At 40.4% G+C, this 25,940-nt stretch overlaps 1 protein-coding gene across 1 annotated transcript; it reads left to right on the forward strand.

The window, feature by feature from the left end:
- Positions 1-1,349: 1,349 nt before the first annotated feature.
- Positions 1,350-24,310, forward strand: LOC108041864 (abnormal cell migration protein 10). The gene is made up of 4 exons (XM_044460912.1): positions 1,350-1,709; positions 17,623-18,691; positions 18,813-21,052; positions 21,177-24,310. The coding sequence occupies exons 1-3, from the start codon at positions 1,566-1,568 to the stop codon at positions 21,032-21,034; spliced, it is 3,435 nt and encodes a 1,144-aa protein (XP_044316847.1). The 5' UTR covers positions 1,350-1,565; the 3' UTR covers positions 21,035-21,052; positions 21,177-24,310.
- The last annotated feature ends 1,630 nt before the right edge of the window (positions 24,311-25,940 follow it).

A 25,940-nucleotide genomic window follows, 5' to 3' on the forward strand; every position in this document is an offset into this window, starting at 1 on the left:
AACGCTGCATTGTTTAAAAATCACATGAAAATCACTGTATCAGTAAATTTTTGCTCAGCTGTCAGCCGGTGAAAAACATAAAACATGTTTTAGGTGGCAAACCGTTGACAACTATTGCAGTTTTACAGAACAGCTGTTTTACCATAAAAACAAAACATTTTATGATTATTTTTAGTTTGTGGGTTTCAACAATTCAGCACCGCTGAGGGAATTTAATATTTCCTTGGTTTTAAATACAATAGGCTTAAAAATAAATATATATGATGAATAATATCCGCTTTGGAATTTATCGTAAATCTTGGAGTTGGATTTGCTCCCTTGAATAATTTCAATAATTATCATAACTATGTTTATTTTTTAACGATTGTTTGTTACTAAAAAAATGTATATATATTTTGTAAGAATCGATTTAAAACGACAGCCATAGGAAAGTTCAACAAACCATGGTCACAAAAAACAGGAAGACAAGAAAAACTGAAGTGCATTGCGTTTGTTCACTGTAAAGTGGTATCCAACAACATTGAAATAAAAGAACCGAATTTTTTCACAGAATTGCAAGACCTAAAATCTAAACTAAAACAATTAAAATTTCAAAAATCATTTAATGAAAAAAATAACGGACTTTCGACTGCCCTCTGGTAACACTTCCCACATCGAGTTGGCAGCCCTTCGGTGCACCGCATTTGCCGCTTAAGCGACTACGGCCACACCACACACAACTTCAGTGCGGCGCGGGCGGGGCGTTTTTCGTGAAAATCTACGCACGGACTTTTCGTAGTTTCCCGATAGTACTATCCGTTTGTTTTGTTCCGATTTTTTTTCTGTTCGACACGACCGCCAATCCCAGTTGGGAATCTAACGAAGTGCACAGTGTCCAAATCAAGTTGTGAGTGAATCACCAAATGGCCGTTAACTTGGGAAACTCCTCCTTTGTGGGATGCTGGCTGCCAATGCAAATGCACTCGGCGAGGCGCAACTACAGCAACAAAGCGGCCGAATAACTATAAGGATTTGTATTCATGTTCAAATCCATTCAAATAGGACTATATATAGCAATTGGAAATCCAGTTCGATTAAGAATCGTTCAAATTGGAATTGAAATTGGAACGGGAGTTGGAGTTGGGAGAGGCAAACTGCAAGTGTGTGGGGGTAGCAGTCACACAGACACACGCATACAGTGACGCCAGTGCATAAAACTCCAAATTCGGCTCTCTTCGTTTTTATTATTCTCTCTCCCGTTCGTTCGCCCACGCAACGCCAGCAGAGAAAGGGAGAGAGCAAGGGAGCGAGAGCGACCAAGGAAGTGGTTTTTCCACCGAAAATATGGACAAAGGCAAACTGCAGAGTTAGCTGAAAAAACCAGACACAAACAGAAATAGTGGTTAGCTGCGAATCGTTGAAATTCAAGACGGATCGCTATCGCATTTCTTCAATTATGTCTGTTTCGCTTTTCATTCCGCTGCACTAAACTAAGCGATCGCAACACAAAGAGCGAGAGAGAGTACGACTCCCACTCCATACGCCCCCGCACACACACACACACCCCCCTCTCACCCATAATTACTATGGATTGTGGTGGTATTGCGGCACATCAACAACAGCAACTACAACAGCAACAACTGCACTTACTCCAGCAACAGCTACAACAACAACAACAACAGCTGCAGCAACAACAACACAACCTCGAGGAAGCAGCAACAATAACAAATGTAAGTATCTCCCAAGTTTCTGTTTCTCCGAATGTGTGTTTGTGTTTCTCAGTTATTTCCTCTGTACTTCATAATTCGTTCCTACACAAAGAAAAAAAATGTCACTCTGGAAAAATCGTATGAAAGAGTACACAGAAACTAAAACAGCAGTCTAATTACCTATTTTGTACACTACGATGCATTCGCTTGTTGTTCACTTAAGGTGCCATTAAATTTTAAACTCTTTCGGTTTATTAGTATTGAGATGTTTGCTGTCAATCCTTTTATATATAAAATAATAACTTTGGTATCTGGTTCGAAATCGTCAATATATTTTAAGCACATTTAACTTTGATCCTGATGGGACGTTACCCTTTTTTAAAAACAAATTTTAGGTTCAAAGCAATTAATTTAGGTAGTTATATTATGATATGTAAAACATATAATTATTACAAAATCAGTGATAATGGAAAAAATTAGTTTTTTGATTAAATATTGGAAAACTTAATTTTCAAAACTCAATTTGTTTATTTAAATATTATTTATTTCCAAAAATATATATTTTTAAAATAATATATTTAGTTAAATTGTAGGGTCAAATCTTTTTCTTGTTTCATTTTTCATCAGGCGAGTGTAGGGAGTGGATTAATTAATCTATAGACCAGCTGCTGGGGCAATAACAACAACTCAACACTTTTTAGGCCCAACAAAGTGCCGACACATTAATTGGTGTACTAACTTTTTCGCTCTTTCTTTTGCTTCTTTCTCCGTTGTTGCCCCATTACTTTCACCGTGCATAAATTCTGAAAGAGTTCCCGATCGCAGTTCTTAAGTTCTGGGTTTGTTTATACGAGAGTGTGGCAACGAAACACAGAAAAACTCGATTCCCGATGAAAGACGACGTGCGATACTGCGTCGAACCCCCTTTGTTTTTGCCGCAGCAGCGGGTGCTGCCCCACCCCCTTCTGCGTCTTTATTTCCCATCAGTTTGTGGCATACCCTCGACAACGAAGGTCGATTGGTTTTTGTGGATTGGAATGGTAATATAAGAGAAAACTAAGGAAATCAATTGAGGGGTATCCTGTACAGTAACAGTATTATTCTCACTTTACGACTTAAAAACGATTTCGGATAAACTTTGACTTAAAAGAATGGAAAATTCTTAAACGTGATGAAACTTAAAAACCATATTAATAGGAATAAAGTTCCGAAAAATAGTTTTGGCATAGGTAGATTTAAAATAATGGAGCATTCTTACACCCCTGCAGGCAACTAAAAAATTATATTAATAAAAAAGTTTCAAAAATTTGCTTTGCAAAATTCAAACTAGACAGGTTTTCAAACATGATGTGTCGATTGCGTCGTTGATGTATTTACTGTACGAAAATCCTTTGTCAGAAATGTAATACTTTGTGCGATAACATAACAACACAACATCAGTGGCATACGCCGGGTATGAAAAACATACATTTTGTTATATGTTTATATTTTTAAGTCAATTTGGTTGACCCCGGCTGCAGTGTGAGAATCCCACGACGTGTTTGCGTGCACCTCAAGGATTCGCAGCAGGACATTTTCCACTCGGTGCGTGTCAAATTTGCTTAATTGCGCCCATAGGTCAGCAAAATTCGGCTAAACTGCGTTTGCCTAAAAATTTCTGCTTGGCAAGCACGCACAAAATTTCATTTTCCCAAAAGTATAATTCTTCACATCAGCAAAAAGGTAATGCGTATAGTTGAATAAGCTGTTGTTCAACAGCAATAAAATGTATAATGTTTAAAATAAAGAACTTCAACTTGCTAAACAAGAAATTTATAAATGACTATTGACGCAAACATTTTTGTCTATATAATCCAATTATCTATAGTCTTTTATGGGTTGAGTACATGGAGTGCACATTTTTTTTAACAGACGTACAGGATAACATTATGTCGCATTTGCAATTAATACTTCTTAAATTTACTATATCTATGTTATATAGTTTGTATTTTAAAAAGCTTAAATCATAGTATATTGCATGTTCAAAACTGACTCCCAAAATGCAATTTCCTTGTTTTTAACTTAAGTTTCGAAAAACTAAGAGTTTCAACTTTTTTATTCCATTTAAACTTTTAAAATAAAGTTAGTTTTAAAAAATACACTTAAAAGAATACCTCTAAACCGGCAGATAAATCGGCGTTGGCACCACCTAACTTTTTCAAGAAAGCGTGTTATTTTCAATAGAAGTGGTTGTAGTCACTAAGATAAGGAACATTTATTTCTTGATTTTCCTGCGCCAGATAAATATCTTTGATATTAGTTCCCGATTTCTTGCCGTGTTCGAACTTGCATCTGCCGTCAAGCCATGCCAACTTGATTGCATCCGTAGGCCGGTTGGCAGCCCCGGCAGCTCTCTCACGTTTGTTGTGTTTGTTTTGTGCCGTGCGTTGAGTTTGAGTGCGCCATTTGCGTTTCGACCGACGCGCGCAGGAGACGTGAGACGGAAACGCTGGAACGGCGAACCGAACACGAAAAGTAACGAATAACGAAACTGAACTCACGGAACGGCGGATGCGAGAGTGATTGGAAAAAAGAGCGCGCGCGGAATTCGAAGTGCACAATTATTCAATTTTTTTTGTATATTTTTTTGTTGACTTTGCGTTCCGTTTCGGTCCAAATACATCTTCTTTTTTCTTGTTCGCTGCATTTATTAAGTTCCTTAAAAGTGCCTGATCCATTGTGTTGTGATTGCCGCTGTTATATACACAAACATCGGAAGAAGACGAAAAAGCATTGCGCGGGTAAATGAAGCAGTAATTAAAATGCCTTTTCTTAATTAAGAGATGGGGACGAAGAAATTAAAAGAAACGGAGGAAGACAAAGGCAGGAGTTCTGTTTGTTTTTTTTTGTTCAGTTAATATCTATGCATTTTCCATTTTACCAGTTTTAAACCTGAGGCACAAGGTAAACATGTGGATGGAATTATCTATAGAGCAGGGACGACATTTTTAATTCTGCAGGTGGCAAACGAGTGATTTAAGTGTCGATTTTAGGTGCTCAGAATTAAGCTTTTTTCTAACTGTCTTTTCTGTCATTATTACATTGCCTATAACCTCATTCCACAGGGGCATTAGATTACCAACATAAACCAGTATAGATCAACTTCAACAATAAAGTACATTTAAGATGATTTTTTTTGTGTTATTATCATTTTTAAACTTGTTTCACTGGCACTAGTTCCTAAAAACCCAACATCTTTACAAATTCTACAAATATTTTAAATTGTCTAACTAAATAACTAAATAAAACTGTTTCTGATTTTGGTAAATACAAAATTTTACCAATATTTTTTTGTAACGTAGGCCAAATATTTACATAGGTATAGGGTAGCTCTCAATCGATTTTAATATTGTTTGCTCGGTCTTTAATTTGTTTCGCCCTCCTCTGTCCTTTGGCTTTTAACTTTTAACTGGAACCGGCGGGGGAGGTGGCAACCCTGTCACTATTTCGCTCCCTTGTGTGTTTGTGTTTTTGCCGGGTTTTCTCTCAGTCATATGTGCGTCACTACATCCCCTCCCACCCGCAAGGAGTCACCCGCATTGTCGACTCCTTGGCCACTCTCTATTCGTCCACTCCTTACTCTCCTCCTTCGCTAAATTGCTTCTGCACGTTCGTCAAATATTTGTTCAACTCTTTTTAATTACATTACACACACTCACGCACACGCACCACTTTTACCCCTTCACACGAACGCACCAAAAACAGATTGTAATTGCAGATCTCTCGCCGATTTAGCGAGAGTATGAGGAATGGGACCAGACCAGACCGAAAAGAGAGCTGCATTTGGAAAAGTGTGACTCACAATTCGTCGAAATTCTGTGATTGATTTTATTGGGAAAACCTAGACCAGTTTTCCGACCATAGCATGCCCATTAATTACACAGATTTGATGTACACATACATATATATAAATATATAAATATAGATATTATACATATATATTTATATTTTTATACATATATTTGTATATATTTACATATACATATATACATTAAAATTTAATTTGCCCTTTTTTCGTTTGTCATATACAAACAACGGTTTTGAGAGTTCCTAAACCCTTGCACAAGATATTTTAATTTGGCTTAAAAGTGCGTATTCCTGAATGGCATGACTAGGCGATCCCAATATTAGGACTTAAGGAATTATAATAGCTGGAGCAAGTGCAATATTCACATAGACTTTTATGAGAACGATGCATCCAAACGTTAGTTTAAGTTATCTCATTAAAAAAAATAAAAAAATTGCAAGCACACAAAGTTTTCTTTATTTTTTTTAGCCCGTACAAAATTATGTTGCAATCTTGTACAGACCATTTAAAGAGTTCTTTCACAATGAGTACACAAATGGGACAGATAAAGGCACTTACCATGTCACTTGGCTTCCATTATACAAATGTTTGTACATATGTTTGTATGTGTGTAATAGCGTAATATTTTGAATGCCACCCCTGATTACTTGAGTTGAAAACTTCCTATTTTAAAAATGTTTGCCCAAACATTGATTTCAAGAGGAAAGAAATCTTGATCTATAGATTTCAGGATTATTGAAAACTAATCTAATTTCAGGGAAATTATGTAAAAAACACTAAAATACTTACTTTGGTAATTATCCACTTGACCGAGTGATCCGTAATGGAAATGTACTGAGGAAAATCTGTTGCGATTGCATTAGCCCCTCTTTTCGTTTCTGCTATTTATTTTTTGTTCCCCAACCACCCACACATGTTTATTTCATAAAATCAGGCGCATACAAATTCGTAACCATGAAATAGGATTTTCGCCCACGAACATATCTATGAGTTTACATCCCAAAACATTGAATAATATATAGCTTAACAGAATAAGGCGCATTTGATAAATATCAACTTATGGTTTAAAAACATACATTTTTGAAGCTTTCAATTTCTTATTAATAATAATGAAGTGTGTATGTCAGTAATTTATGAAAAAATATCAATTTTATATATAAACAAGAAAGGAAAGCTAACTTCGGGCGGAGCCGAAGTTGATATACCCTTGCAGAATATTTTATAAATTATATTGTCCAAAATTATTCATATGATGTATTCTTAATACTCATAAAATGTCCCAACTTCCTAACTTTAAAAACACCAAAGTTATGTCATTTCCAATCGTTCAGTTATATGGCAGCTATAAGATATAGTCGACCGATCCTTATGAAATTTGGTAGGTCGGATTGATTGGCCAAAAATAAAACCCATAGAAAATCCCAACTTCCTAACTTTACAAACACCAAAGCTATGCCATTTCCGATTAATCAGTTATATGGCAGCTATAGGATATAGTCGGCCGATCCTTATGAAATTTGGTAGGTCGGATTGATTGGCCAAATATAAAACCCATAGAAAATCCCAACTTTCTAACTTTACAAACACCAAAGTTATGCCATTTCCGATTAATCAGTTATATGGCAGCTATAGGATATAGTCGGCCGATCCTTATGAAATTTGGTAGGTGGGATTGATTAGCCAAAAATAAAACCCATAGAAAATCCCAACTTCCTAACTTTAAAAACACCAAAGTTATGGCTTTTCCGATCGTTCAGTTATATGGCAGCTATATGATATAGTGGCCCGATCCGGCTCGTTCCGACTTATATACTACCTGCAATAGAAAGACAACTTTTGGGAAAGTTTCAAGCAGATAGCTTTAAAACTGAGGGACTAGTTTGCGTAGAAACGGACGGACAGACGGACAGACGGACGGACATGGCTAGATCGACTCTTCTGGTGATGCTGATCAAGAATATATATACTTTATAGGGTCGGAAATGTCTCCTTCACTGCGTTGCAAACTTTTGACTGAAATTATAATACCCTCTGCAAGGGTATAAAAATAGTATCTTGAAAATTTAATCAAATCGTCGTGATCTTTTCGAAGTATACATATGTTATGTATTAGGAATGTTTCATGATATCAGGCCTGAGTATATTCAAACTAAAAGAATGTCTTCGCCGAAAGGAAAGATCTGAAAAAAAAGTTCAGAATGCTAATAAAAACTAGAAAGATTTTACCCACCTCATGAGACCTCAAGGTATAACTGGGTAATACGTTGTCCACACTTTGTCTGCATATTCTTGTGTTCCGATTTTTTCGTGGGCCTCTTGCTTTACATTTTATGATTTTCTTGTTACACGCCCTGCTGCCTTTGATTTGCTTTGCTTCGCTTTTCGCTTTTCCCTGTTTGCTTTTCGCTTTTACATGCGTTGCCGGCTGCGACATCGTCTGAATTTTTATGCGGCGACTGCGACACTGTTGTTGTTGTTGCCGCTGTAAAAATTTTATTATCGCTTGTTTCCGTTTAGGAACCAAAAATGGGGAAAATAATGTACCGCACACGCAAACACACAAATGCGTTTCCCCTGCAGGCATATTATCATATATCGTGGCAGTCATTATTTAGTAACTTATGGAAGTGGAAAATAATAGTTCGCGTAAAAAATAACAAAAACAAAAGAAAGAATCGTGAAGTGTCACTTGTGAATCATTTCTGGAAAAAGAAGAACATTTAAATGAAAATCTAAAAGACGGCACAAAAAATGTACATAATCAGCCCGATAAAAACAATACATACATAAGTATATAAACAAGCAAAACTACAAATATTTTAAGTATTTTATTTTTTTGAAAAGTTTTATTGTAAGGAAACTGTCTAATTTTAAAAAAGATTGCGCGGTCGAGTACCTTTTTTTCATCGTGATGGAGTTCAATTTTTCTTTCAATTGTATAGAAGTGACTTCCATGGCACAAATTATTCTTTTTTATATCCGTTACTTTAAGAATCACATAAATTCTTATTTCGCCATTTTCATTGCGAAATGCTTTTTAGTATTGTGCCGTTTGCTTCTGTTTCTTTTTCGTCTCCCACACATTTTCTGACCGCCTGCATTTCCCAATAGGACCTTGAGACATTAGATCAGGGGTGCCCAACCCGATTGCTCTTTTGTATTTGATAATGCTCAAGGTTTAGGCCTGATTAGCTACATATGAAGCTTCCATTCAAAGCGCAGCCCATAAGCACAAGTAATTATTCTGCGAAAAGCACCTAAAAAGTAATTTTTATGATTTTCGATAACTTTTCCCACATTATGTTGATGATCAAAGCAATAATAATTTGCTTTCCCTTTCATACAGTGAAGTTACAATTATGCGAATTGAATCACAATAAACGCGAATTAACGTTTGCATTGGCACTACTGTGCGACTTGGAAAACAATAGCAAACTAGACAAAGCACCTCGATGTTATTATCTAGGTCAAGGACAACCGAGGTAATTTGTATGCATTTATAAGCCAGGAATGACTCCAAAAAGCTATGCGTATCTGGAAGAAGTTTTGCCATTTTTAGATGGTAATGATTTAAAGGAAAAAAAATCTCATTCGAATTGCACTTTGATTCTAAACATTAAAGAGTTTAGAACAATTTTCATGAATGTTTTGTTTGGATCGCCCTCTTCCATTCGGTCGTTTATAGGCCATGGAGAATAATTTGAGATCCATCGGATTCCACGGCATTTTATAGATTTTGTTTGCTTACTGCCCAATTGATTTTATGTTCATATCTATATAGTTATGTCCAGTGCGTAATTCCCAATTCGAGAGTTACAAAACTACGTTCGTCGGCTTCCCCAAGCTCTGTTCTCCTGTTCTCCGCCCATCATCTATTGATTGCCCCTCTTTCGAGTGCTGCTGACACTCGGGGTCGGTCGATGGGTCTCGTCTTCATTTCAAAATAAGCGGACATTTCTCCTATATCGTATTTTTATACCCGTTACTCGTAGAGTAAAAGGGTATATTGTATTCGTGCAAAAGTATGTAACAGCTAGAAGGAAGCGTTTCCGACCCTATAAAGTATATATATTCTTGATCAGGGTCACTAGCCGAGTCGATATAGCCATGTCCGTCTGTCCGTCTGTCTGTCCGTCTGTCTGTCCGTCTGTCTGTCCGTCCGTATGAACGCTGAGATCTCGGAAACTATAAAAGCTAGAAGATTGGCATTTTGCATGCAGATTCTAGGAGTTCCTACGCAGCGCAAGTTTGTTTCAAAAAGGTGCCACGCCCCCTTTAACGCCCACAATCGCTTATATACGATTTTTAAAATTTAAATATTTCGAAAAAGTAAAAATGCAGTTTTATTGTGTTTATCAATACCTATCGAAATGTAGAAGAAATTTTTCAAATCGGACCATTCGTTAAAAAGTTATGCGTGATCAAAGTTTCTATCTCCATCTCCCTCGCACTCCCTTTACCTGAGTAACGGGTATCTGATAGTCGGAGCACCCGACTATAGCGTTCTCTCTTGTTAGTTGTGGTTTTGGTTTTGGCTCCCCTCGGTTTTCGCCTGTTCCTATTCCTTCTTCATTCTCCACTCATCTTCCGTCGTCCGCTGTGGGCGTTTGTTACAATTTGTAAATTATATTTAAACACGAGCTGCCGCCTTGCATGCGCTCGTCGTCACCGTCATTCGTCTTTCGATGCGGATTCGGATTTGGATTCGGATTCGGATTTGGATTTGGTTTGCGTCGGAACAGATCGGTTTCGTTTCGATCAGGGAGCTGCGGCGGCAATGGGAATGGGATCGGGGTCTCTGTGTGCCACCAAGTGGGCGTGCAGTGAACCAATTTGGCTAAAAGATTGTATTTCGCCACACGAGCACAGAGAGGGAGAACCAGAAAAAAGACGGACGGACGGAGAGGCGGCACGATTGCAGTTGCATGGGAATTATTTAGCACACTGAACTCTGCGTCCAATGAGCTTCGGTCACACTGTAAATCAGTCGGCTGTTCCCAATTCGGATGCGATTCCCATTCCCGTTCTCATTCCTATGCCCATGCCAATTCCCAGACCCACTCCCATTCCCATTCCCAGGCTCAATGTTTTCGCTAATTGACTTCGTCTAAAGTCCGCAGTAAACTTTTCAGCAATTTAAAGCGGACTCACACATGGACCCATTCGGACTTCACACACGTTCGTTCGGATGTGTTTACATATGCAAGATCTAGATATAGACTAGATGACTGTATAATTTATAGATGGTCTTTAGCACATTTTGAATTCCGCATTCCGTTCCTAATTGATTCGGTTGAAACGAACAGTTCTGCGTGGGCTGTGCATTTAGCTTTCAATTTGCCGAATTAGTTTCGATGATTATAATGCACATTGATTGGAAGGCATCATATATGTATATGGGCTATATAGGCCAATGATTTATTGAAAGTTTTGTGCCTATCCTCGGCCTTTTTTCCCATATTCATTCCCCTGAGGCAACAGCCACCACCACCCTCAATTCCTTCAAAGTTGATTGAGCTGCAATAAAAAATTTGTCAAAATTAGGAAAGGGTGGGTGAATCGACCATAAAGCTTGTAATCAAACATTCTGATGATTTATAATTCTGCCCAAAAAGAAAATTGTAACGATTGCGAGGCCTACGAACCCAAGTACCCGCTCTGCTACACTGCACTTTACAGTATCAACAAGTGATTGATGTTGATGTGCATAGGAGTGGTGGACGAGGAGGGTAGGAGAGGTTTACTCCTGAACTAAGGGATCCCCTCCGGAGCAGCAGAAACAGGGGAAGCAGGGAACATCTCAAGTTACGAGCGTTGCTCTTGTTCTCGGCGCACTCGAAGAATAATATTCATTTTATACTAACAAAATTTCTGATATCCGAGTTTAAGAGGTCGAAAATAAACAATGGATAACATGTGACTTGAAAATTAAAGAGCTTCTGCTTTTTATATCTATCAAAATACGATATGCACCTTCTGGCGTCTATTTTGTATCCATATTTTTTTCAAGTGTACCCGGGACACGCCTTGAATGTGCGCAAATGGGATAACCAACCACCGTTGGAGGATGTACTCGAAAACGCATCTGTTCCATGGGTCTACGACGTCTGAGACGGAGACTATCTTGATCTTATAATCAGCGGAGTGTGGTGTGTGTGACTCAGAGGGGTTGAAGGGAGACGAGACAAAACAGACTTAAATAAGCGGACGAACGTCATCAGCATTTTTTGGGCCTGCTCCTTCCACTTCTCCTTTTACCACTTTGCATTGTGTTTTGTGCTCGGTGGCAGGTGCAACGTCTGTTTGTTTCCATTGTAGTGGAGGTTCCCCTGACATGGGCATGCCGATGAGTGCGTAGCAGTTGCCCCGAAACAAAAAGGGGCGAAACCTCGGATCCGATTTATTGTTGGTTATAATACACAGGCGGCAGCTGCATTTAAGGACACGCGTCACTTGCCGCTCCCTTGCACGCGCTGCTCAAAGATCGGAGAACGGTTTTCGGTTAACAACGCAGATTTCTGCTGGAGCCCATTCTTTGTCTGGCTCATGTCCTTCTCGTCTTCATCCCCTGCCAACGGTTTCGGACCATTTCTCAAGTAGGATCAGATGTTTTTTAAGGATCGCGTGAGTTGATTTCACGAGTTTTCCTTTCTCCTTCCGTTTCCTGATGAGTTTCAGCGGGGAGTTTTGCACTAACAAGTAGACGGCTGCAAATGAAAAAACGACAAGACTGGGGTTATGTATGGTGCGTCTCTTTAATTACATAGCTGGCTGTGAAATGTTCAAAGGCATCTTTAAAACACTACCGCTTGAGAAAGTGCACATAATTTCGCTTCAAAACTAAAAAAATTTCAGGCTCATTTGATCAATTAAAAATAGTTAAATAGTTGGCAATTTTCTGCATATAATTTACGCCAATTAAAACCCATTGTGGGGTTCGTATTGTTGATTAAGTATTAAATCTTGACTCCGAAAGAACTTCACTCCAAATATAAACCTTATCATGGCACAGTAGCAGTATCTTTATTTCCTGGCAATTAAGAGCGCCCTTCATGGTTACTTATTCCTTGGTTTATTGCGTTGCATCGCCTTGCCTTGAACTTACCTCTGCGGGTTCACTTAACAGTACAGAGACAGAAATGTTCCATGGATTCGGACTGTTTTTGTTTAGTTGAGATGCCTTTGTATTTGAAAAATAATGGCATTTTGATAATACCCAACTGCGTATAAAAGCTGCTTGCCTATATACCTACATACATATATCAATTTCATATTGTAAAACTGTTTGCAATCTTATTTTTCGGTCCTTTATAAAATATACTGTTAATTATTCTTATGGCTTGTGATAAAAATAATACGATTATCAAGTAGGAATATTTACTATGGTTGGGCTTTTTTCTTTCTGTGGAAAACTGGCGGGGGCCGCCAATTAGGCTGCTTAACGAACCAAGCCCAAAGTCAAACCGAAACGAACGACGCGAAGTTAAGTAAAGTGTAGTAAAGTCAACTCGAACGGAGTTAAAGCACAACTCTGTTGCTTCTTGATGGTGATGATGGTCATCAGCGTCAACCGAAATGGTGGCGTAAATTCAGGCACTCGCATTATAAATTCTGTATTCCCTATATTATAAACGATGTTTTCGTTTTATGAGCGACAATTTTGCCAAAGGAGCGAAGTGCCTGCTTTATAAGGCCGTGGCATGTCTCCGGGTGTTTCTGTTTGCGAGCGGGGCCCATTAAAAGTTAAATTTAATGTATTAATTTATTTTTTGTTTGCTTGCTATTGTTGCTTTTTCGACCACTCTTGTGTTGTGTGCGCTGCTCTTTTTTGGCAGCGCTTTTTGTTGTTTTTATTAATCGACTGCGGAAGTTGCTGTAAATGTCCACAAACATGAGAATATTCATAATGCGTTTGGGCCTTGAACAAAGAGCTCCCCCACCCACCTTTTTTTTCCCCCCATTTCCACGCAGACCAAGTGACGTCAGTGGAGAAAAGGGACGGGACTCTTGCTTTTAGTTAATTACTGGAAATATTATTGTAGTGTAAAAGTAATTACTTTGGGGTGACTCCCCAGGGAGTGGAATGGGCCCAGAACATGCGATTGCTGTTGAGTAGGTCATGAGTGCGGTGTTTAACCACTTGTTAGGCAGAGTTAGACTGGATTCCTCTGGTAAGGTCCCTTACAAAAGCTAGAGCACATGGCTGGGGAACAGTAACGCCTAGCCTCGAATCAGACTCAACAACTGGCCATACAATTCTCGGATCCGCTAAGGTTATAATTGGTTTATCATGGAAGTCTAGCCTCTATATTGGTAGCATTGATATGGAATTGTGTGCCCAAGGTGAACAACAGAAAACCGATCCACTAAGAACATTGAACTGCAGCAGAAAAAGTTATTTACAGATCGACTACGACTGAAATGTAACACTTCGGAGGAAAACAGTGTGGGGAGTGGTTTATTTCCTTTCTGACTTTTGACGATTGTTATTTAAACCACTTTTAAACACAGACGTCGTAATAACAAGGAAATTTTATTACTGGTAACAAAAAACGGGGAAGCGATGTTTAAAAGTGTAAGGCAAGTCAAGTCAGTGAAAACATTTCTGTGTATCATGAGTCAAATTTGTTTATAGAAAAAACTAAATACATGGGAAATCCAATTTTCTGTCAGAAACAGTAAACAGTTGAAATCACGTAATACATACATTTGTGCCGGTTGTTACTTCATTAAGTGCAGCAATGCAGTAGTCCATGAATCTATAGCTATTTATTGATTGCATATTTTGCATTTTTAAAACTAAAGTCACACATTTTGTTTCCTATTATTGCAAAAGCAAGTTGTTACCTTTATAGCCATATATCCAACGAAAACCTAATAAGTGAACTCATATATATAGAGACAGTGATTAAAAATATAGACCTTTAAACTGCACGTAGTTTTGACTGCAATTGTTACCTACTTTTTTATACCCAGCAATCAAAATGTATTGTTTATGTGTTTAAGACACAAAGGAAATCGCAATAACGTGTGGTTACAAGCTTTTTACAATCAAGAGAATTTTAAAATTTGTCGTTGCGCCTCCTACTTTCAAAAAGTGAAGCTGAATTCATAGTCAACATGCAGTCGCCTTCCACTTTTTCTGTTTGGGCTTGGACTTTTGACACTTAGATGCGGGGACCATTAGTTTACCAACTGTGGACAGTGCTCAGCAAAAGAAACCGGAACAATATCGAATAAAATTGTGTACATATAGTTTTCAGATTTTAAACATATGATATGTAGTTTCTAAATATTTTTTTTAAATTTGAAAAGACGTTCTTCCAAATTATATATAATATATGCACGTTGCAGTTGATACTGCATTATATTTAAATTGACTATTGGTTTTAATATGTTGCTCTGGTTTAATATGTTAATCCAAGTCCAAACAAGTGCCCTGTTGTCACGCTATAATTCCCAATGGCTTGTTATGTCGATCAGATAAAAACCGGTTTTCAACATTGCAAGCAGAAGACAAATATAGGTTAAGTCTTGGAACAATGGTAATTGCGTCTGTGTGTTTAACAAGGGTGTTTAGTTTTGTATATATTTTAAAATAAAACCAATAAATGTCATGGTATTAACATTTAATAATTTGATTCTTATTAATATGGCACAGAAATAATTTGGTCGAACATATTTAGTAATATTTTTTCCTGTGTGGAATTGAGAATAGGAGTGCAGTAGTGGAACGTGGAGCGACCTATGCAAATATGCAAACAAGAGTCGTAAACTAACAGCAACAAATGGCCGGTAGAATGGGATGCTGTGTGAGGTCTCTGCACCGGGCTCCTCTCCCCGTCTCCTTCTCTCCTTCCCTTCGCCTGACCCCTTTGTCCATCCCCTGGATTGCCAATTGGGATTTCTTGTTGCGGCTGTCATTGAACTTTGTGGACAACCGATTGAGTGTTTGGGGAAGAGGGCCGCCAGGGTTATTAGATGCGCCGCTCTCTATCTGTATTCCGTTTCCCGTATTTATGTACATTTCTGTCCATAAATCAACGCTAGCCAAGCGGGGCGACACTGCATTGTTGAATGGGACCAACTCTAACCTCGTTTTAACCTTCCCTCCCCCCCACCTCTTAGTCAGCCGCTGCCCTTCGAGGTGCGTTGAGCAACTGACAGTGATGGTAGATGCGGATCATCGCGGGTCCCGGCTGGAGTTCAGTTCAGTAAAGTGCCAATTACCTAAAAAGTAAATAAAAGACAGCAACAACGCTGCAAACGAAAACAAAACAAAAACCTTTTCGAGCCACGCAATGACTCATTCAGTCGAGCGTTGAAAAGGCCATTAAAAAGGCAACTCCATCACCAGAAAGTAACCAAAATGACCAGTAAGACGTTGGCAGTTGTCAGCGATGTCACATGTCTCCTCGAACCGGGTGCCGGGATGCCCTCCAGGCTTAGAAGTCTTTAGTCTGGAATGAACATTGCCAGGGTAATACAACAGTATATAATAAATACCAGAAACAGTAGCAATGTTTAAAAAGTGTTATTACAAAGTAATATATGCAACAATTTTCTTAGGAGCTTATTTGCCCTGAACAAAATAAATTAATTGGCAAACCGATTGGAGAAAAAGAAGGTATCGGCCTTAAGAAAATGTGTTTTGTGAAAATAGCATATAATTAATATAAACTCAAGGCAAATTGTGTATTTCATCCGCATCGAATCAAAGTTTTTGATGTGTGAAAGTCATCGTTTTCTTGTTACTCTTTATTCTTTACTTAACGAACCAGGCTTCCATGTGTGCGGTGGACCCATTAAAGATCTCTCTTCTCTGCAAGCTGTTCTCTCTCTTCCGTCCCTCTCTTCCCCTTCCCCTTTCTCTTGGCCAATTGCCAGTCATTGTAATTGTTTTTTCCCTACCCCCGACGGCCAACGGCCCCGTTCACCGTTCTTTGTCGCCTTAATACGTGACTTATGCCTGGGTAAATTACTTAACACTAGCCAGTAGTCAGGCAGCCAGTCGAGCGGTTTCGACTGCATTATATCAACAATCATCAGGAGCAGTAACAAGCGATAAAAACAGTGCTCAACTATAACTATCGGCACAGCTGACGGCTGCTGGAGAAAAGCCAAAAGCGCTCGACGACGGGGAAGTCGTCGGCTCGGCTTTTGATTTCCAAGCGACAGAAGCATTTGCAATATCCACGGAAAAAAACAGCTCGATATCAAATTTATAATTGCAGGCCAAGAAGATATTTACATTGTTCATTTTGCTGGGTCTCGGTTCGAATTCCACTGCTGCCATATATACTTTTATTTATTTTCAGATTGTTAAATATTATTGTTATTTTGCAATCATATTATTTTTATATCCAGTACCAAATTGATCTTTAATACTTTTTAAACCTATCAAATTGATGTGGTGGTAATTTTGAAATCACTGAATTGGTATGTGCTTCATATCAATTTTTCTTTAGGTGTGCTCGGCGTTGGTGCTGGGGAAGTTGCTGTCGTCCAAACTAAAATGGGTAACGTGTTTGAAGCGCAGCTGACGCCCTGAAGGGGCGACAGAGGGGGCGGAATCGGTTGGGCCAGCTGCATTGGCAACCGACAATCGCCAATCGCCAGTCGCTAATCGTAGAATCGCCAACGGACGCTCTATTGTGGCACGTTTCACAAAACAGCAACAATATCGACTATATGTAGATGGGAAACCCACTGATAATTCTGAAGCATTTCTGGGTCTCTTTATAAAGCCAAAGTTTCCCAACTATAATTATTATCTGCCGCATTTTAAACCCGAGCAATGGAGACTTCGAGTCGCAGAGAAACGGTTCAGAAATGTTTTTATTTCGTTTTAATTTCATCTTGATAAAAAAAACGGTTCTGTGTCGGAATTGATAAATTATATTTTTAGAAAGAAAATAAAAAAAACAGTTTGATATGAGCTCTAAAAACAAGCCGAGGAGAAACAATGTTATGGATAATTATTTTTTTTGCTTGGAATTAAAAAAATAATAAAATACCTACATAAAATATGCATAACCAATGTTTGAATTTATGCTTATCCTTTTCCGTTGTTTTTATCTATTGCAGATCAATCTAAGGGGCATCTTGGTGGGCGGCGCTGCCAGCGGCGGAGGAATAGTAGGAGCAGCGGCTGGTGGTGCGACGACGACGACGACGACCGCCGCTGGCTTCGTGGCTGGTGGAGATTGCCCTGTGATTGGCTCCGGTGCTGGCGCTGGCGTTAAGTTGCGTAGGCACAGCGATCGTCCCCTGACACCGGAGACCAAACACCTCTCCCACACATACCGCATCTCCATGGCCAACCTGGAGGACTCGCAGGAGTCGGAGCTGGACCAGATCCTTGGCGAGCTGGGCCTGCTGGAGGCTCAAAATAGCTATGCCGAGGCGTCCTTGCTGTCCGGCGTGGGTGCTCCGCTTGCCGGCTCACAAGTAGCGCCACCACCTGGAATGGCCCAGCTTGCGGGAAATGCTCCGTCACTGGTTTCCATGTCGGCCGCCTCGTCGCGCTCCCACTCGCGTACCAACAGCAGCATCTCAGCGGACGTGAGCAGCTGCTCATCGTCCGGGATCTCGGAGAACGGACACGGAATTGGACTCATTGGCGCACCTGGAGCGGCCGGAATGATGGTGCATCCGCCGCCACCTGGCGGCATGACCATGGGCATAACGCTGGGCGTTGTCACGGCCCGGGAGCCGCGCACTGAGTCGCCCGACAACGACTCCGCCTTCAGCGACACGGTCTCCCTGCTGTCCAGCGAGTCATCCGCCTCCTCGAACACATCCCTGCAGCAACAGCAGCAGCAACAGCACCAGCAGCAGCATCAGCAGCAGAAACAGCAGCTGGCCACCTCGGAGAAGCTGCTCCACGGCGGCCACGGCCAGCACAGTGGTCAGCAAAGTGGCGCTAACAGCATCTCGAAGGCGGCCAAAATCCAGCTGGCACTGCATAAGCTCGAAAGCGCCTCAATCCGACGCCTGTTTGTCAAGGCCTTCACCTCCGATGGCGCATCCAAGTCGCTGTTGGTGGACGAGCGCATGGTATGCGGCCATGTAACGCGCCTTCTGGCCGACAAGAACCACGTGCTGATGCAGTCCAACTGGGCTCTGGTGGAGCACTTGGGCGATCTGCAGATGGGTAAGTGTTTGTGGCTATGGTCACAAAGACAACTTGTTGGCTTATTGGCCAACATATCTGATGTCTTGGTGTTAAACTCCAAAACTGAACTATATTATTAATTCCTTCCTCTGCCCCGCAGAACGCCTCTTTGAAGACCACGAGCTGCTGGTAGACAACCTGATGACGTGGAACTCGGATGCCGGCAATCGCGTGCTCTTCCAGCAGCGGCCGGACAAGGTGAATCTGTTCGCGCGCCCGGAACTCTACTTACCCGGACCCCAGATGGCGCCCGGATGCCAGCACGACGAGCAGACGCGGCAGATGCTGCTGGACGAGTTCTTCGATTCGCACAACCAGATGCAGCTGGACGGACCGCTCTACATGAAGGCGGACCCGAAGAAGGGCTGGAAGCGGTACCACTTCGTGCTGCGCTCCTCGGGTCTCTACTACTTCCCCAAAGAGAAGACCAAGAACACGCGCGACCTGGCCTGCCTCAATCTGTTCCACGGCCACAACGTGTACACCGGATTGGGCTGGCGCAAGAAGTGGAAGTCCCCGACAGATTTCACCTTCGGCTTCAAGGCGGTCGCTGACTCCTCACTAGGCAAGTCGTGCCGCTCGCTCAAGATGCTCTGCGCCGAGGACCTGCCGACACTGGACCGCTGGCTTACGGCCATCCGCGTCTGCAAGTACGGCAAGCAGCTGTGGGACAGCCACAAGTCGCTACTCGAGGATCTCTGCCTGAGCCGCGACGACTCCGTCTCGCAGTCCAGCTTTGCGGCCTCCATGCGCAGCGAGTCCATCTCGAGCATCTCGTCGGCAGTCCCGTCGCAGTGTGGCAGCGTATCCTCGGCCATCAGCAGCATGTCCAACTCGACCAGCGGCCGCACATCGCGCGCCTCCAGCAGCAGCTCCAGCGGTTGCCTCTCCGACGACAACAACGGCTTTGACTCCGAGTTCACCACGGGCACCATCAAGCGCAAGCCCTCGATGAAGCCCAATCTGCCGCTGACCACAATGACACGCCAGCTGAAGGAGGTGGGCGAGATCACCATCTGCGAAAGCGCCGGTGGGGATGCCAGTTCCCCGGAGCGCAGCGGTACGCTCACGCGCCGCCACAGCCGCCGCAAGTCGCAGGAGAGCAATGGCAGCGGCACTCTGAAGAGACGTCCGATTCCCGTGCCAGTGGCCGCTGCAGTCAAGCAGGTGGAGCCAATGGGCAGTGCCTCCTCCACCTCGTCCAGCAGCAACTCCACTCCCACGCCCACACCCAGCATATGCGCCAAGCCGGCACCGGGCGATGCTGCTTCGCTGATGTGCTCGTCCACGCTGTCCTTGGATTCACTGCCTCCGCCCCCTCCGCCGCCCGCTTTGGATGGGTCGGATGACCAGGACGTGTACGGGTCCCAGTTGTCGCTGGCCTCCCTGCCCCCACCGCCTCCTCCCGAGGAGGTGCTGGCCATGAGCTATGCGGGTCCGCCCAGCCCGACTACTCCCACACCAATGAGTACACCGATGATCATGCCTAATAGCAATGGATCGTTGCCGCCGGCGGTGCCGGCCAAGCCGATCAAGCCGGCAGTAAAGCAGCCCTCGGGAGCTCTTAAAGCTGCGCCCCCGTACAAGGCGCCGCCGGATTATGTAGGTCCCGCCCAGCTGCCCGGACCGCCCTTGCCGCCGCCGCCCCCCACCGCCCAGAAGAAGGTCTCGTTCGCAGACTCTCCAGTGCTGCTGCGGCGCAAGATGTGCTCGCCGGAGCCAGTGCTGCCGCAGCGCTCGCCCAGCACCACGCTCAGCTGCCATTCCAATTCCAGCGCGGGATCGGCCTACCAGACCTATGCCCCAGGTCCGATGTTGCCGCCGCGCTCGGACCTGGCGCGTCTGTCTAGCCAGAGCAACGGTAGCAGCAGCGAGGTGACCTCGCCCAAACGCCTCCAGGAGTCCGCTTCGAATCCGCCCCGCGACTTTCTCAAGGACCTGCAGCGCGTGATGCGCAAGAAATGGCAGGTGGCGCAGAAGTGCAAGGCGGAGCCGGCCACAACGCCGCACGAAGTCCTGGGCTTCCGGGACTTCAGCAACGAGGACCTACTGGCCGCCCACAATCTCAACTCGGGGGCCAATTCCTCGCACTACTACCGCGAGACGGCCAACGTGAGCCACTGGGTGCAGGAGCACTACGAGTACGCACACAACGCGCTCTACGAAAACGTGCACGCCCAGGGGAGGGCGGGAGGCGCTGGCGGAGATGCTGGCACACCTCCGCTACCGCCGCCGCCTGGAAATACCGTTGCGGCCAAGAAGCGCCCTCCGCCGCCGCCTCCGAAACGGAGCGACAAGACCCACCTGACCAACCGGGTGTAGGATCGTCAGATAAGAAGGGTAAGTCAAGCCGTAAAGTCTATGACTGTTCATCAGCTCATGAAACCTTACATCCATCTTAATGTTGGGTCTTAATTTTAAACTATGTATTCGCGATCTCTTACTAATTGGATGTTTTTTTCAGATGAATCCGCTCACATACTTGGATTATAGTTCTCCAAAGGAAGGATTTTCGACCAGGAGCACAAATAATTACTTGTCTAAAAGAAAGCTAAAAAACAGAATTATGCAAATTCCTAAATAAGGCGAAACGGAGCGGGATGGAAAACCACTAATTAAAACATACTTATGTATGACTTTACATATATATTTTTTAAGAATATGATATGGCCACGCCCACTTCTTTACACAAGTACTACACATAACAGAGAATCAAACTGTAGAACACCATCCTATTTTGGAGTCAAACCACGTAAAATGCGTCAACAATTTGTAGCCATCTTTTAAAGTTTTAAAATAATATTTTTAATCGGTGATGGAAACCGGAACTTCTTTTTCTGTTACTTTTTGATCCGATAATTTGTTTGGCAAAATAAAGTTTTAAGAATGAACAGGGTTTTTCGCTAAGATTGCATTCAGGAGTCAAGAGTATTATTTTTTTACAATAAACATTTTCGAGCAAATAAAAAGTGAACGAAACAAGTTTTAGTTCTAGTTTTTGGTTGACAGTTTTGACGTGGTTTGATAATTCATCCAGACTTTGATCCATTTCGATAGTCGAGAAATTGTTGGGATAACCACCAGCTTAAACAAAAGCAAAATGCAAAAAGGAATTCTGCATTAGTAAAAATATTTAAGCTAAATTTTAGTTTGTAAAAAGAAAAGAAACAATGCATTTTTAAAACGATAGTGCATTATTTAAAAACACTAAGTTAGCGTCAGATAAGTGTATAATGTGTTTCTATAAACATGCACTTTTTAATGGTTTAGTTGCTCTTAGTATTGATTTTATATTTTTTTTTCGATAATCTCTGTAACGGTAGTAAACGTTTTGTAAGCGCATGAAATGCGCTGCGCTAGAAAAGGAAATGCCTTATAAAGCATATAAACCTAAAAAGGGGAAGCCCTGCATATACACCTAATATATAGTAATGCATATATGTGTTGATCTATCCAAATTATTTGCTGTTTAAAGCGATATTTTCTTTATTTAAAACATTTGTATTCCACATTTATTGTTCAATTAAAATAACCAAATGCTTAGTTTTCAAAATATTTATCAAGTTCCTCAATAGAATACAAATTTATATTTCTCTTTGTACTTATATCAAACCACAAATAAAATAGGCAGATCAGCTATAATACACACCTTGCATGTGCAAATCAAACTATTTATATTAAAGGCAATAAGAGAAAATTTAATTATTTCTGTACACAAATCAAAAATGTAATTCATCAAGTTAACTGTAACAATATATAAATTAATTATTTGGTTAAATTCGCATACGAATTTTGTTTCTCAACATATGATTTTTGAAACGTTCCTATAGGTTCAATTTTTATATGCATGTGTTATATGAGTTCAGTGAAATCTAAATAAATATATTTTCCCTGCTGTGCACTAATCAAACTAAAGTACGCGCAGAATAGCTTTCTAGATGATCAATTGAGCACTCGATAAAAATATATACCGCAATCTTTTAATGACCTACTTATCAACGGCTTACTATCATTGATCGGTTGCCACGTATCGATTATATTTTGATCAATTTTGTAATTGTTTTTGTGTAGTAACTTGTTTGCCATTTGTTTTGTATGTATGTTTGTGTACAGCCAGAGACAGCCATATATATAAATATAAGCGTATATACGTGCCTGTATATTGTATCCGGTTCAGCAATAGTTTCAATAATTTTTAAATGTATGAAAACTTATCTATTTGGGTTGAATACTTTAGATATTTTGGTCCCGAAACACACTGTATAAAGGCATAGCTATATAGTTCTATATGAAGTTTTGTTACGTTTAAATCGGCGTGTGTGCTGCAATTGAATAATGATCGAATCAATCGACGAAACCTTCGCCTTCTCTCTCCAGCCATCCTAAAAGTGTTCAGACTCCAAGCCCAAAAGATCCCGCATCAGCTATAAAAGCTTGCTTTTTTCTCATCCTATGTCACACAACCTTATATAAATATATGAAACTTTTGTTTTTGAATACAAGAATCAGCATTGGGTTTATTATGGTAAATTTGCATTTTACTTTCCTACGTATACAAAACTAAAGGGTATTATGCATATAGATCTAGATATAAACATACTTAAATAAAGGAAATGCCAATTTTTTAAAGCTTGAATTTATATAAAGATATTTTTTAGAAACTATACGCTATATATATCTATATATATATATGGTAGGAACACAAGGATGTGCCATAGGCGCCGTCGTCGTGTCAAAACAAAAAAAAAAATTGAAAAGAAAAACTTGCAAACATTTTTTGCTACATAAATGTAATAAAATCTAAATGAACCTAGTCATTAAGTCCATGATAAAATGAAATATAAATTGAAAGCTAAATAAATTTATATATATAAATGGCATACATTTGTAATTAAACGCAAATGAAAGGGAAATATAGAAACTTACTTAATGCTTTAACTACAAAAAGCATTTTAAAGAAACATTGTTTGCCATCTTACATATAATTTATATATTTTTGTTTCCGTTCGTTTGCTTAAATATTTCAATTTCAATGTATAAACAATTAAGAAATGAAGATAAATAAATCAAGGTTCAACTAAAAGAACAAGAAATCAAACACAAAACAGAATCCTAATTATATAAAATAAGGAAAACTCAAATTACAGCCCTAGCTAAAACTAAAAGAAAAGACTACAACTGAAGAAAAGCAAAATAAGTAAGTTAATTACTATATCGCCGAAACATTCAGACATCATTAATATGCATTAACTACAAATTTACAAACACAGCAACGGAAAACTACAACATCTAACTAATAAAATCAAAGAAAAATTCAATTTTTAAAAATAAAATCCAGAAATTCTTTGCAGGGCTATTATATAGTGAACAATGTTGCCATTTGATACCATTTTTTCCACAAATAAAAACACATTTGATATAAAAATATATATTACTATATATACCTTATATTCCAAATCAAATGGAATTTTTTGTAATTTTGATAGAAACATTCAAAACATATTAAAATCGAAAAAGAACAAACAAAAACTGTGCGAATGAAACGTGTTACGAAAACTATGAGAAATAAATGCGAGAAATGCCTAAGAAAAATTTAAATTAAAAAAAACATCTATTTATTTAAATAAGGTTGTCAGTGGGAAAGGAATTGAAGTCCTAATAATATTACAGGTTAAGTTTTGGAAAGCCCATGTTTTTAATGTTTTTTTTTTAATTAATTTGGTTTTTGTAACAGATATGTGTTATGTTGTAAGTTTCTAACTGATTGATAACTGATTGATCGGAAATGCCATAACTTTGGTGTTTGTAAAGTTAGGAAGTTGGGGTTTTCTATGGGTTTTATTTTTGGCCAATCAATCCGACCTACCAAATTTAATATATAAGGATCGGCCGACTATATCCTATAGCTGCCATATAACTGAACGATTGGAAATGCCATAACTTACAGAATATTCTGCAAGGGTATATCAACTTCGGCTCCTTGACCAAAATTATAATACCCTCTGCAAGGGTATAACAACAAAGTTTTACTTTTTTTATATTTTCTTTTCCGATTGTTCCTATGGCAGCTATATGATATAGTCGGCTGCAATAGAAAGACAACTTTTGGGAAACTTTCAAGCGGATAGCTTTAAAACTGAGGGACTAGCTTGCGCAGAAACGGACAGACGGACGGACTTGGCTAGATCGATTCTTCTGGTGATGCTGATCTATTCCTTTTATAAGCTCGGAAATGTCTCCTTCACTGCGTTGCAAACTTTTGACTGAAAACCATCTGCAAAGGTATAAAAACTGGTGGAACAAGTGTATTGAGTAATACATTTTTTCATTAAATGCAAGGGTATTTAAACTTCGGCTCATCGTCATTTGATTCTTATCTTGTTATACCCATGGAAAATCGAAAATAATACCCTTGCAGAGGGTATTATAATTTTGGTCAAAAGTGTGCAACGCAGTGAAGGAGGCATCTCCGACCCTATAAAGTATATATATTCTTGATCAGGATCACCTCCTGAGTTGATATAAGCATGTCCGTCTGTCTGTCCGTCTGTCTGTCCGTCTGTCTGTCCGTCTGTCTGTCCTTCTGTCTGTCCGTCTGTTTGTCCGTCTGTCTGTCCGTCTGTCTGTCCGTCTGTCTGTTTCTACGCGAACTAGTCTCTCAGTTTTAAAGATATCGAATTGAAACTTTGCACACACCCTTCTTTCCTTTGCACGCAGTATATAAGTCGGAACGGCCGGGATCGGCCAACTATATCCTATAGCTGCCATATAACTGAACGATCGGAAATGCCATAACTTTGGTGTTTGTTAAGTTAGGAAGTTGAGATTTTCTATGGGTTTTATTTGTAGCCAATCAATCCGACCTAACAAATTTCATAAGGATCGGCCGACTATATTCTATAGCTGCCATATAACTGAACGATTGGAAATGCCATAACTTTGGTGTTTTTAAAGTTAGGAAGTTGGGACTTTTTATGAGTATTAAGAATGCATCATATGAATCATTTTGGAGAATATAATTTATAGAATATTCTGCAAGGGTATATCAACTTCGGCTCCGCCCGAAGTTAGCTTTCCTTTCTTGTTATACCCTTGCAGAGGGTATTATAATTTTGGTCAAAAGTGTGCAACGCAGTGAAGGAGACATCTCCGACCCTATAAAGTATATATATTCTTGATCAGGATCACCTCCTGAGTTGATATAGCCATGTCCGTCTGTCCGTCTGTC

Source organism: Drosophila rhopaloa, unplaced genomic scaffold (assembly GCF_018152115.1).
Source record: "Drosophila rhopaloa isolate 14029-0021.01 unplaced genomic scaffold, ASM1815211v1 contig_3, whole genome shotgun sequence".
Classification (NCBI taxonomy): Eukaryota; Metazoa; Arthropoda; class Insecta; order Diptera; family Drosophilidae; genus Drosophila; species Drosophila rhopaloa.